This window comes from Curcuma longa, chromosome 11 (genome assembly GCF_044706935.1).
Source record: "Curcuma longa cultivar G26 ecotype Majalengka, Jawa Barat chromosome 11, ITB_CL_G26_1.1, whole genome shotgun sequence".
Taxonomy (NCBI): domain Eukaryota; kingdom Viridiplantae; phylum Streptophyta; class Magnoliopsida; order Zingiberales; family Zingiberaceae; genus Curcuma; species Curcuma longa.
The window spans coordinates 15,754,721-15,767,211 of record NC_133871.1 but is presented as its reverse complement, the minus strand read 5'-3'; the positions used below and the strand labels follow the sequence as shown (position 1 = coordinate 15,767,211).

General features: G+C 43.7%; 3 protein-coding genes across 3 annotated transcripts; 2 read left to right on the top strand and 1 right to left on the bottom strand.

The window, feature by feature from the left end:
• Positions 1-81: 81 nt before the first annotated feature.
• On the top strand, positions 82-1,600 carry LOC141841091 (cyclin-D3-2-like). Its single transcript, XM_074729213.1, has 3 exons — positions 82-923; positions 1,013-1,152; positions 1,241-1,600. Exons 1-3 carry the CDS (start codon positions 185-187, stop codon positions 1,502-1,504), a joined length of 1,143 nt encoding a protein of 380 aa, XP_074585314.1. The 5' UTR covers positions 82-184; the 3' UTR covers positions 1,505-1,600.
• Positions 1,601-4,732: 3,132 nt separating this feature from the next.
• LOC141840676 (reticulon-like protein B11) lies at positions 4,733-9,197 on the bottom strand. Its single transcript, XM_074728727.1, has 6 exons — positions 8,951-9,197; positions 8,667-8,847; positions 8,438-8,579; positions 8,267-8,336; positions 7,983-8,185; positions 4,733-4,960 (listed from the first exon to the last, which is right to left on the bottom strand). Exons 1-5 carry the CDS (start codon positions 9,069-9,071, stop codon positions 8,028-8,030), a joined length of 672 nt encoding a protein of 223 aa, XP_074584828.1. The 5' UTR covers positions 9,072-9,197; the 3' UTR covers positions 4,733-4,960; positions 7,983-8,027.
• Positions 9,198-10,730: 1,533 nt separating this feature from the next.
• LOC141839187 (uncharacterized) lies at positions 10,731-12,448 on the top strand. Its single transcript, XM_074726879.1, has 3 exons — positions 10,731-11,659; positions 11,750-12,062; positions 12,147-12,448. Exons 1-3 carry the CDS (start codon positions 10,847-10,849, stop codon positions 12,281-12,283), a joined length of 1,263 nt encoding a protein of 420 aa, XP_074582980.1. The 5' UTR covers positions 10,731-10,846; the 3' UTR covers positions 12,284-12,448.
• Positions 12,449-12,491: the final 43 nt, after the last annotated feature.

Sequence of the window (12,491 nt, the reverse complement as noted above, 5' to 3'; positions counted from 1 at the left end):
AAAAGAGGGCAGCACAGCACAGTTCCTGAAAGAAAAAAGAGACGAAAGATAAGGGAGAGATAGCAGAGAAGGATGAAGAAGACGACTCTTCTTCTCTTTATTTGTTTTCCGCTCTTTTACTTTGGATTTGTTGTATTATGAATCAAGCATTGATCCATCTCTTGTCCCATTTGGTGGCACAAAAATGGCTCTTTTATCAATCTTCGATCGCCTTTATTGTCAAGAAGAGAACTTGGAGTTTGGCGAAGAAGAATTTGAGCAATCTGCGCCGGCGCCGCTTCTTTCGACGCTCTGTGAGTCCGAGCGCCACCTTCTCTCGGCGACGGAAGCTGAGCCCGAGGAGGAGTGGCCGGAGTTGCTCCGCTCTCTCTTGTCCAAAGAAGGGGAGTTTCTCCCGAAATTCTTTCCCGACGGCGGCGATTTTTCTTATCTCCAATCGGCGAGGAAGGTGGCCGTGGAGTGGGTCGCGAGGGCCGCGCGGCGGCACGGCTTCGCCGGCCTCACTGCGCTTCTCGCCGTGAACTACCTCGATCGGTGCTTCCTGCCCCGCGCCGCCCGTGGGGAGCTGCTCCACCTCCAGGACGACAAGCCTTGGATGGGGCGACTCGCGGCCGTGGCGTGCCTCTCGTTGGCGGCGAAGGTGGAGGAGACGCGCGTCCCTCTCCCTGTCGACCTCCAAATGCCTGAGACGCCGGAAGACGGCGGATTCGTGTTCGAGCCCAAGACCATCAGGCGGATGGAGCTCCTGGTGCTCTCCGCTCTCGGATGGAGGATGAACCCCGTCACTCCCCTCTCCTTCCTGCACCATTTCTTCCCTCGACTCCATTCGAAGGCTAAATCCGCCGGAACTGACGCCGGCGCTGTCCGCCGCATCCGCGCGCTGCTGAGGAGGTGCGAAGCGACTCTTCTGTCCGCAATGGCCGGTATCTACTCATTAAAATGCAATTATTGCATCGAATTCTCAATCTCTTTACACGATCATTTGCTCAATTTCTGGCTTAATCAATTGAAGATGGGAGATGGGTCCGATATCCGACGTCGGTGTGGGCAGCAGCGGCATTGCTTCAGGCGACGGAATCGGCGGAAGGAGGCGCCACGGCGGCGGAAGTCCAGGAGAGCCGCCACCTCATTTCCCTCCTCAAAGCTCCCAAGGTGAGATTTTTTTACTCCCCTGTTTCTCCTTTCTCTCTTTTGATCTCGTAACGCTAATTTGCTGACGAGAAATTCAACCCCTCTCCAGGAAAAAGTGGAAGAATGCCACGAGGTGATCTTGGAAACATCTCAAACCGCCATGGTCGGCCACAAGCGCAAGCATTCTTCCTCTGGTCTCCACTTCTGTCAGTCGCCGCCAAGTCCCAGCGGAGTGATCGGTTCCTGCTTCAGTCGGGAGAGCTCCTACGACTCGTGGGCTGCTCCTCCTCCTCCTCGAAAGAGAAGCAACGGCAACGTGAGCAACACTCCAGTAGACAACAGAGACGGAGAAAAACTAAGATTCACCAATTAACGTTATGCCTATGGACATCAGAAGCAAACTTCTCTCCATCTCCGCCATGGATCGACGCCGTTGACTCGAAGCTCTCCTGAGCAATTTTCGCGAGCAGTATGGGAATCAATAAGAAATCTTAATCTCTCTTCTTGGAAGGAATTGCCTGAGCTTGTGTAGTCTTTGACCTTAATAACAGACTCAGACCCTTCTTCCAAAATCTCCAGGGACTTTTGATTCCATTGCTTGATTCATACACAACGCGAGCTTATAACTTATTCTCTGCTTCATCTGCTTGTCGCTGCTCGTTCCGAGGCATAAACCAACCCAACAAAGTCGTTCCTACTTATCAAACTGTTTGAGCAATTTGCTTCTTTGTTTAAACTTTGCGGTGATTTTGAATATTGTTGAGCGCGGGTGACGATTTTCCTGGCGCGTGGTTTCATAGTTTTGTGGGACTTGGCAATGGAAAAGGGCGTTGGGGTAAGAAGAAAAAGCAGCCATTTTTCTTTCAAGAGCCATTAATGGAGCTCATAATGAAAACGCAAAAGGAGAGAAGGACCAATCACCAATGAGTGTGTTCTTGAGTCCTTGGACCTTTTCTCTTTCAACTCTTCAGCTCCATTGGAGATGGATTAACTCCTCCCCTCCATCTAGACCTTGAAAAGAAAAGAAAAGAAAAGAAAAGAAAAAGGGCATTCTTTTTGAAAGTGCTATTTATGATCAATTTTTTCCGTCCCTGTCAACCCCACATCACACTGCTCATTCAGGCTGCACCAACAATTTTTGAATAGATCAATAACAATTTTTGAAAGTGGTATTTATGATCAATTTTTTCTCGAGACATTCCTCTTCGAGCCATCTTATTGTGTTATAATAATTATTCATCTAATTAACTTGTCTTTATGGCCGGATCTTAGAGCGTGGCGCATTGATTGCGATCAGAAAAAGAAAAACAACTCTGAATTAATGCGCAAGGAATTCAATGCACGCACAGAGATACCTTTACCATAACAGAGATCGAAGTAGGAAAGGCCAAATATGTTAAATGTCTTAGCTCCCCTTCAGAATCTGATAGATTTCTTCTCTATTATTCCTTCATCCAAGTGCCAGCCATTGTAAGATAACAGGTGATAGTTTAGCATCGAACGATCACTTAATTTTTTCACCATAAGAAATCAAGAGAGTGATATTGTCTTGATATCTAGCCCCGCATAACAGGAGCTAAGGAAGGTTACGCACATCAATCCTCATGCAGTTATAATTTGACCGTCCTGCTGCCATAAATGCGCCAACAATCGCTGCAACATGGGCGAAAACAGCACGTAAAAAAAGGAAGATCAATGTGAGAGAGAGAGAGACATGGCCATCTTGGTTCGACGTATTTAATGATCTGATGAACTAAGTTATATATATAATCTGCTAGCCAATTATTAATATTAATGGAGAGCCATGATCAGGTTCACGGGTATTGAACCAACAAGGAGCACTGCAGCCAAACTTTAAGAGCCACTACGAGGAAATACACCTACTTCAGTATCGAATAATGGACTGGTACGTGTTTAATTTGCGAGAGTGAGAAGTAGTGATCATAAATGAGAGGGGGGAGGGTGGTTAGTCATAAGGCCTGCGTGAGCTCCATCAGGGCTGGGGCAGGGTGGGTCTCGATCGTCGTCCCATGCAGTTATTATTCAAGAACAACAGTAGCCATCACTGTGTCTGTCTTCCTCATGATCACTGGATTGGGTGCGCAGTGTGTTGAGGATAGTGAACTGGCTTCCATGCATGTAATGGGAGAATGATGAGAGAGAGAGAGAGAGAGAGAGAGAGGGAGAGGAGGGCGGGCAAGGAGGCACCTACCGTCTCTACAGTGGAAGCTGGCTTCTGCAGACGACCACTTGCCATCTCAGTGCTTCCTCAGGCCTGACACTGATCCTGGAACCGGACGACCAACAGGCGTGCTCTGCGTGACTCGTGGGAGAGATATGATGGTTGTCTTTAGACAGACAACATGCCCAATCGCAAGGCACGCCCTGAATGCCACCGTCCAATAATACAGTGCTAAGGTGTTCAATGATTTACAAACTAACAGTTTCAATCCTAATTACAATGTATTATAGAAAAAGTTTTTCTAATCAGATAAAAAATTTTATCTGAGATATTGACAATTAGATACAGAATCACACTTTCAAATTTATTTTGATAATTAATAAAAAAATTTTATAAGATAAAATTGATCATTTTCAGAATTAATTGAATCATAAAAAAATTCTAGATTATAAAAAAAACATGTCCAGAATTTTATTTTTTTTAAAAAAAATCTAAGCAATTTCTTCTTCTTTTGACAATAAATTTTTTAAAGGACATTAATGAATATCCTCCCAAGCTGACTTCGATATCATAATTTAGTTTAGATTTAAATTTATTATAATATAATACTAGATGAAAATAAATTATTTAGACATCATTATTATGTTTGAAGTATCCTGAAATGTATATTGTAGAAGGAAGAAAAATACAAATAAAATTTTCAAATGAAAAAAAATATTGATGTCGGAATCAACCTATGTGATATTTGAGATGAGAGATATAAATTAAATAATATAATAAGATTATCAGTGACTGTGTCATCATGCATGAAATCGCTGAAGAACATCTAATTCTAGTGAATTATCATCCATGAGAGGACCGACAATGGCGCAACCTACGCGATCTGAAACTTTAATTTCGGGGGACAACCAAATTGCCAGTAAACAGTAAGATACTGTTTAATCAAATGAAATGAACTGCCAAGTCTCCGTCACTATGGCCTGTGTGCAAGTTACGGTCTTAATGACTCTTCAGCAAGGCCTGTGAGGGAAAAAACAACAAAAATTGATAGAAAAAAATGTATCTTTGGCACACGAAAACAAAGTAATCAGCATCAAGTCTAATCATGGAAGAGTCCGAAATGCTATGATATCCCTCCCAAGTCCCAAACCATCAGGCGTGTGTTAGCTTTGTTTTGGTTGCATCTCTGCAACGCTCAAATGGTCATTCTCATAGATCAAACCAACGTTATAAAGGTGTTGTTGACTTACATATCTCTCTAATTTAATTTAATTTAATTCGTTTGATTCTCAACTATTTTTGTAAGCCACAAAAGATTGACATTATCATAGATCAAGCTTACCTGAGTCACTAACTCAACGATCAGGGAATACAAGATAAAGATGTCGGTAGAGTGCGCAAGGATGAACACGACCAACAAGAAAAAAACATTAGCATGAATGCAGACAATAACCATCAAGAAAAATTATTCAAGTATATCATATAGAAACATAGCACTAAGTCAAGATTTTAATATGCATTCCTTTCAGGCATTTCAGTTTATCACATGCCACAGACTAGCAGAGACCCATCACCATGCCCAAGCCTCCAAGCGTGTGGATCATAAACACTGAAGTACAACATCCCATGAGTACAGGCAACTGAACTCTGGTGCTTGAGAATGGTTAAAGACAATTAAAAGCATTATAAATTAAAATATGATGAAAATACAACTCAAAACTTCAGATATGGTTCCAGCAGCAATAAAAAATCAATTGAAGATAACTGAAACAAGTCTTTGTTTTTAAGATGGAACTGTAGGCACCTAATTGATAATTAAACAGGCACACAAAATTGTCAATTGAAGATAACTGAAACAAGTCTTTGTTTTTAAGATGGAACTGTAGGCACCTAATTGATAATTAAACAGGCGCACAAAATTGATAATTGAACAGGAGAAGCACCATGGTGAGAATGTTAATCCTATCAAGAAAAATAAAAATAAAAGGAATAGCATGGGATATTCCAGTGTGCCAATAATAACCATAACAGTAAAAACCACACGAGTCACAATATGTATCATCCAGTATAAAACAGTTTGGATGAAAAGGACGTCTACCAGGAATAGGAATTAGAGCTTAAAACAATTACTATAATTCTATTCAATATGACTAGATACTTCAAAAGAAAGAAAGCAAGCCTATAAGACCTGTAATATTATATTCAACTAACTAAATAAACCAAACTGATCAACAATAAAAGTCTAATTCGTCCAAAGTTATCAAGCAAGGCTATGAAGTCAGAGTTCATAGATGCCCATTTAGCATGATTAGGACAACATATTACAACAACAACAACAATAGTTTGATAGATCAATTCATAGAACATTCGTCTATGTTTAATGTTGACTGACAACCTAACACAATCCTCAACCTTTTTCATCCAGACTTAACCAATTTTGCACTGAATATCATACAATGATTGCAACTAGCCCAAAGGAAGCCTCACCTAATATGGTAAATTTTAGTGATAAGTGGCAATAAATCATAAATGTCTGAACCAGTATATAGGTAGAAAAAGATCAAGGTATTTACAGGAAAGTAATCTGGTTTGCGGCCAAACTTATTAGCAACATCTTCAGCATTCACAAGAGAAGACCCCAGGTACATAAATAAAGAATAATTTTGGAGAAGCTAGTAGAAAATTGCTTTAAAAATAGGTGTCATCATCATATTGAAGAGTGGCAATTTTCTAGTGGCAAATATCCAGTCCCACAATGATAAGATTAGGTTATTGTGAATGCCGATATCATTGATAAGATTAGGTTATTGTGCATTGGCATTTGCTGAAAAATGTGTGCAATCAGCTGGAATAGGTAAAGGGAAGTGGATTGCCCACCTCAAGACTCTTATAGAGGATCTTCCTCCCTGGAGAAAAGCTTGCCCACCTCTCCCTCCTCAAGACCACCACAATTGTCGACCCACAGCTAAGTAATTTTTCATTTTAACATAGTCCAGCTTTCGTTTCATATCAAGATCAAAAATAAAAAATAAAATAGCAGTTGAGGCATTTATTTGCATTGTAGCCTGGACAGCATATACTCTGCTTTGTAGCACACCTTGCAGGTTCAGTTCTGCAGGTGGCTGGTGTACCTATCTTGCATTAATTTGGCTTGTAGCCTATATCACAGGTCTTGTCATGCCAATGACTAGTGCAGGTTGTGTGTGTAACATTAATTTGACTTTATAATAGCCTAAGATTGCAGATTCAATCCTGCTGGTGGTTTGTGTGTTTGTGCACAGGTGTGGCGTTTATTTGGCTCTGTATATTAGATCATCAGTTCAATCCTGCTGGTGGTTTGTATGTTCAACTAGTGGTTTATGTGTGTGATGTTCAATCCTGCTGATGGCTTGAATGTGGGTGTAATGTTTGATCCAGCTGGTGGTTTGTGTGTGCGTGGCATTCATTTGGCTTTGCAGCCTACATTGAATGTTCAATCCTGCCAGTGGCTGGGGTGTATGGCATTCATTTGCCTTCCTAGCCTAGTGTATGTGTCGCCCTGCAGCCTATAATCATTTGGCTTCAAAGCCTAGATTGCAGGTTCAATCCTGCAGGTAGATTGTGTGCGCGCACATGCATGCGTGGCATTCTTGGATATGTATACTTGATCACAGGTTCAATCCTGCTGGTGGTTTGTATGTGAGGTTCAATCCTGCCAGTGGTTCATGTGTGTGAGAAGTCCAACTCTGCTGGTGGTTTATGCATGTGTATTGCATTTATTTGACTGAAGCCAACATATCAAAGCAGATTAAATCCTGCCAGTGGATAGTATGTGGCTGGTGTGTGGCTTGTGAACCATGTATGCTTGTGTGTATCGCAGTCATTTGGCTTCATAGCCCAGTGTGTTCATGTCTGACTTTGAAGCCTATAAAGCAGGTTCAAACCTACTGGTAGTTGGTGAGTGGGTCTATGAGTACATATGCACGCATATGCGCTTGTGTGTATCACATTCATTTGGCTCTATAGCCCGTATTGTAGGTCCAATCCTACCAGTGGCTGGTGTGTGATTTGTGCTTGTGTGTGTGTGTGCCATTCATTTGGTGCATGTATGTGTGTGGTTTTGAAGAATATCAAGTCATATCGAAGTCACCATTACAGTTATCACAAATAGTACTGAGATCATCTCAAGACCATACAATTTTTTATTTTTGTTTAAACCATAATTAGAAGCATGGCACCGTATTGAATTGGCATCTGGCATCCAACTATGAAGCACAACTAAACTTTGATAATGCCCCGTCAATAACCACCATGGCTCAACTTTGTATAAAATACAGGGTATGCATGCTATTGTGTCAGAAACAAAGTTAGGATGCAGCCCACACACTAGTTAGAGCTAGTAGTTCCAACATTCGAATAGCACAAAGGCTCAATGCTTAATGATCTCGGAAGTCTAAAGCAAGAAGGCAGGAAAAATAACAAATAAAGAAATTCCATCCAGAAAGCCAAACATCATTTGTTTATTTCTTATTTGTGCCTACAATTTGATAATGCCTTAGTTGAAGTTCATACAATCACTGCTGAAATATCATTTGTTCAGCATCCTACTTACTCAATGATCACAGTGAATTTTGAGTGTGCAAGAAACACACACAATGTAAAAAAATGCACAAGATAAATTGCAAAATACCTGCGTGATAAAAATCAGGTAAGACACTGTCAAACTACGAATTTGTTACTGGGTCTTCTTTTCTTTGGTCGATCGCCCTTGTCCTCTATTTAAGAGGCTTTCATACTGCTTCAAGACGACATTATGTGCCATACCAAGCTGTTGATCAATATGCTCTTGATATTTGTCATAGATAGCAGGAATCATGATAGCCAAAAGTACTCCTGTAAATTGGTCCTGTCAAATTATGGTAGCATGGGAATGCACATAAAATGGCATACTGCATAAGGTGTTTCTTTACTAACCAATATAGACAAGTGTAAGGAAGTTAAACAAACTTCCAATGCAGGACACAACCCACAGGCTCAACATGACCTTTGTGATGGTAAATACAGAAATCAGCATAGCAAGCCTCGAGTCAGATAAATAACATATACAATTAGCATGGATGGTGAAAAGGAATGCAGGATAAGCACCTGAAGGAAAACCTTTCTATCACTCCGAATGGTTATGTCATGCCCTATAGCCAAGACACGGTTGATCCACACCCTAGCTCTGTCAGCAACCTTATTGACGAACTCATCTGAAACCTCGAGATTGGGAAGTGGCGGAAGAGGCCTACAAATGAGAAGAACTTACAAAGTTTAGCAAAGATATTAGACAGGTAGCCGTTGAAAAGAGAGATCAAATCATTAGACAGCAAACCTGTTGAGGAGCAAGGCCGATTTGGCCCAAAAGAAGAGAATGGCTACGACGAGGAGGACTGCGTTCACCAAGACGGACAAAATGTTGTACCCCGCCCGCTCGAAGAAAAACCATACCGCCGTAGAGCCAGACACTACGAGAATCGCTACGTTCCTCCGTCTCCAAAGAAGTACATCGGCGACTGCGCCAATAAAACAAATTCAGCAATCAGAAAATATTAACATCGAAAATAATCAACACTTAGGCTGGGTTAGAACAAGGGCAGATAGGAGGAGGTGGCAAACCTGCGCCGCCACCGAGGGCGCGGTGCACGGATCGAGAGATCCGTGCGGGAGGCGGCGAGGAAGCGTCGTAAAACAGCGGATCGTTCGCAGAGGCACGGCCGAGATCTGGCACAGCCGCCATCGCTCTCTAGGGTTCCGGCTCGCAGTCGAAATGCTCACCCCTCTCTCTTACTCTCCAGGATTTGAACGGAGGCGACGACGAAATCGAAACGCTCACCTCCCTCTCTCTCTCTCTCTCTCTCCTTCTCCCTTGGGATGCGTCAGATTAATAAGAGGTGTTTGACGGTTGGTTTCGCAGAATATACACAAATTATCCGAACCTTTTCGAAAATTTCTAAAAGACTCCTGGATTATTTATTTATCTAAAATAATCCTATTTTTAAGTAAAAACTTTGTCCTTTTAAAAAACAAAGATATTATTTTCGATAAATGTAATATATAGATCCATTAAATATTTTCGATAAATGTATACGACCACCTATGTACAGTAGAAAACATAATTAATTAAGAGGAATAAATGCACTCTTAAAACCTAAAAATAAACTGCGCGAGATTAATCTAAAATTTATTTCCAGACCAGAACTAATTAATGGGAAAATAGAACGACAATTTTTCTTACACACTCCAGAAGAGTTCACAAAGCATAAGTTAATTGAGGAAGAAACTGCCGTTCTCGAAATGACAGCTGCACAAGTCTTTGTTGAATCAGTCAAGCAAAAAATAAGGAGAAGAAACTGCCGTTCTCGAAATGCCATGGCATAAAATGACACCATTAATCTTTCTGTCGAGCTCAAACGATGAACAAGTGATATTGGCGCGGCTCAATCAAAGGATGGTTTACTGTCACAACTAGTAAATCCAATCATATGATTGAGCCTCGCCAACATCGCTTATATATATGCCTACCTATCCACCTCCTCGGCGTGCACCGTAAAGATCTATCGAGTATTCCTCCTGACGGTGCATGGATCGAAGAAATCTAACGACAGTTCTGAGAGAGACCTGAAGGGTGAAATGCAGCGAGCGAGGGGGAGGAGAAAGAAAGGCAGGTGAGGATGAAATGGAAGGGGGAGACGGTGCAACTTATAGCTCTCGGGATCCGAAGGGAATGCATGGAAAGAAGTGGGAACGGTGGTGAGGAGAATGATGAAGGTTGCGGTTTAACCGATGCACGTACTCCGGCTCTAGAAGTTATGCATGCTTGGCTTCTTCTGCGACTTCTGGATTTGGTCGCACAATATATATTTATGTACGTGGTTTTACCGTTTTAGTGGGGACGTTGGAGTATGCATGCGTAGGTATGTGTGCTTAGGAAGGAGGTCTTGAAGCATGTAAAATAAATCAATTGGTAATTCGTTGTTGTCTAATAAGTATACACAGAAATATTCTCGACAGCAGGCAGGAAGACAACGGCGTAAAAATGGCCGTGCCATGACACCGATAAGGGGACAGCCCTTCTTCCACTGGTGTCCTTCAATCTTCAGTTTTACCAGTAGATCTTATATTTAAAGAATTAAGATAGTTAGTGTACATGTTTTTGAAAAATATGGACTTAATTGTTTTTATGTATTTGACCCTGTGAATGATCTGTTAGCTATGTTTACTTCAAGAGACAGCTCAGGTTCTGCTTAGTGAAGACAAGAAGCCACCTGGCTTCCTGCAACGCGCGCCACGCGTTTTCTCTTTGGCACTTCCATGCCGTGCTGGATCACTGTCGATCCTTTTCCTTCCTGGTCGGCAAGGTTCTTATTCAACTCGATTCCATTCTTGCTGACCGTGATCGCGTCTGCAAGATCGACCAAAAGTTCGTCTTCTGTTCATCCGAGCGCATCGAAGTTTCGTTTGCTCTATACGCGACCACATCGTCTGCGCAATTCGAGGGACACGGCAGCTGCGATGGAGAGGAGGGCGATGAGGTCGAGCCTAATAGACGACGGCGACGAGATCCGCGGCCTCCGGTCCTGCCTCCGGTGGATGTGTCTCGACCAGTCGAACGCCGGCCTGGCGGTGGTCTCGTGGGTTGTCTTCTTCGTTTTCGGAGTGGCAATCCCCAGCGTGTCCCACTTCGTCCTCTCCTACCGTCCGCACCGTCGCCCTTATGACCTCGTCGTCCAGCTTTCCCTCAGCGCCTCAGCGGCCCTCTCCTTTATCTCCCTCTCCGCCGCCACCCGTAGCGGCGGCCTCCGCCGCTTCATCTTCTTGGACAAGGTCGCCGCGCAGAGCGCGCGCGTGCGCACGGCGTATTCCGCCCAGCTCCGCCGGTCGTTTCGCTTCCTCTCTCTGTTCCTGGCGTCCTGCTTCGCCGCGGAGGTGGCCTACAAGATCTGGTGGTACGCGTTCAGCGCCGATCGGATCCCCTTTTGGGAGAACCCGGTGGCGACGGGGTGCGTGGCGTGCGTGCTGGAGCTGACGTCGTGGGTATACCGGGCGGCAAGCTTCCTTGTGGCCTGCGCGGTGTTCCGGTCCGTCTGCCAGCTCCACATCCTGCGTCTGCAGGAATTTGCGGCAGTATTCCAGGAGGAGTCGGAGGTGATGCCGGTGCTGAAGGAGCACCTCCGCTTGAGGCGGCAGCTCAAGGTCATCAGCCACCGGTTCCGCGGCTTCATCCTCTCGGGCATGGTGATGGTGACGGCAAGCCAATTCGCCGCCGTCTTGGTCACCACCCGACCGCACTCCGACGACAATCTCTTCAACACCGGCGAGCTCGCGGTCAATTCCCCTTCTCCCTCTCCCTTCCTCTCCCCCAATTTAGAATTCCCAGCACTGAAACCGACATGGATTTCCCTTCGAAATTCGCAGCTCTGCTCAATCGTCCTCGTCACTGGGTTACTCACATGCTTGCGCAGCGCGGCCAAGATCACCCACAAAGCTCAAGCACTCACAAGCCATGCAGCGAAATGGCACGTCTGCGCTACCATCGAGTCCTACGCCATCGATCCCGAGGCACCCTCTGAAGTCATTTCCATGTCCACTCCCCAATTGCCTGCAGCCGGAATCGACGACTACTCGGACGACGACGACGAAGGAGGCAGCGAGGAGGACGAACTCGAAGACACAAAGATCGTGCCGACGCACGCGCACACCATTTCCTTTCAAAAGAGACAAGCACTTGGTACACTTCCATTTTTTTTTTCCTTCTGAATTCTGAATTAAAACACTCCGTCGGTGCTTGAATCGCATTTTCTTTCAATCACAGTGACATACTTGGAGAATAACAGAGCAGGGATTACCATATTTGGGTTCACAGTGGACAGGACATGGCTTCACACAGTGTTCATGCTCGAGACTAGTCTGTTCTTGTGGCTTCTGGGCAAGACAGTCGGGATCTCCTAAAACCGATCCAGGTCCCATGACTGCAGGGTTCAGTAGTGGAGGAGGTTCAAGGCTTTCTTTCCTTCTGTAAATCATATATATTTTTTTAAATTTACAGATTCACCCCTTTTGATGTAAATCCTGTATCTTTAAATTGCAATTTTTTAAAATTAAAATTAAAAATAATACCGTCGACTCAAATGAGAGGATCCACACGTGCCATTTCACA

Bases quoted from the DNA above. Each gene is read 5' to 3' on its own strand.
- LOC141839187 (XM_074726879.1), top strand. From the start codon at position 10,847: ATGGAGAGGAGGGCGATGAGGTCGAGCCTAATAGACGACGGCGACGAG. The intron at 11,660-11,749 runs GTCAATTCCCCT...CGAAATTCGCAG, and splicing joins TCAACACCGGCGAGCTCGCG to CTCTGCTCAATCGTCCTCGT. The intron at 12,063-12,146 runs GTACACTTCCAT...TTTCAATCACAG, and splicing joins TCAAAAGAGACAAGCACTTG to TGACATACTTGGAGAATAAC.
- LOC141840676 (XM_074728727.1), bottom strand. From the start codon at position 9,071: ATGGCGGCTGTGCCAGATCTCGGCCGTGCCTCTGCGAACGATCCGCTG. The intron at 8,848-8,950 runs GTTTGCCACCTC...TTATTGGCGCAG, and splicing joins CGCCCTCGGTGGCGGCGCAG to TCGCCGATGTACTTCTTTGG. The intron at 8,580-8,666 runs GTTTGCTGTCTA...TCTCATTTGTAG, and splicing joins TCGGCCTTGCTCCTCAACAG to GCCTCTTCCGCCACTTCCCA.
- LOC141841091 (XM_074729213.1), top strand. From the start codon at position 185: ATGGCTCTTTTATCAATCTTCGATCGCCTTTATTGTCAAGAAGAGAAC. The intron at 924-1,012 runs GTATCTACTCAT...AATCAATTGAAG, and splicing joins TCTTCTGTCCGCAATGGCCG to ATGGGAGATGGGTCCGATAT. The intron at 1,153-1,240 runs GTGAGATTTTTT...ACCCCTCTCCAG, and splicing joins CCCTCCTCAAAGCTCCCAAG to GAAAAAGTGGAAGAATGCCA.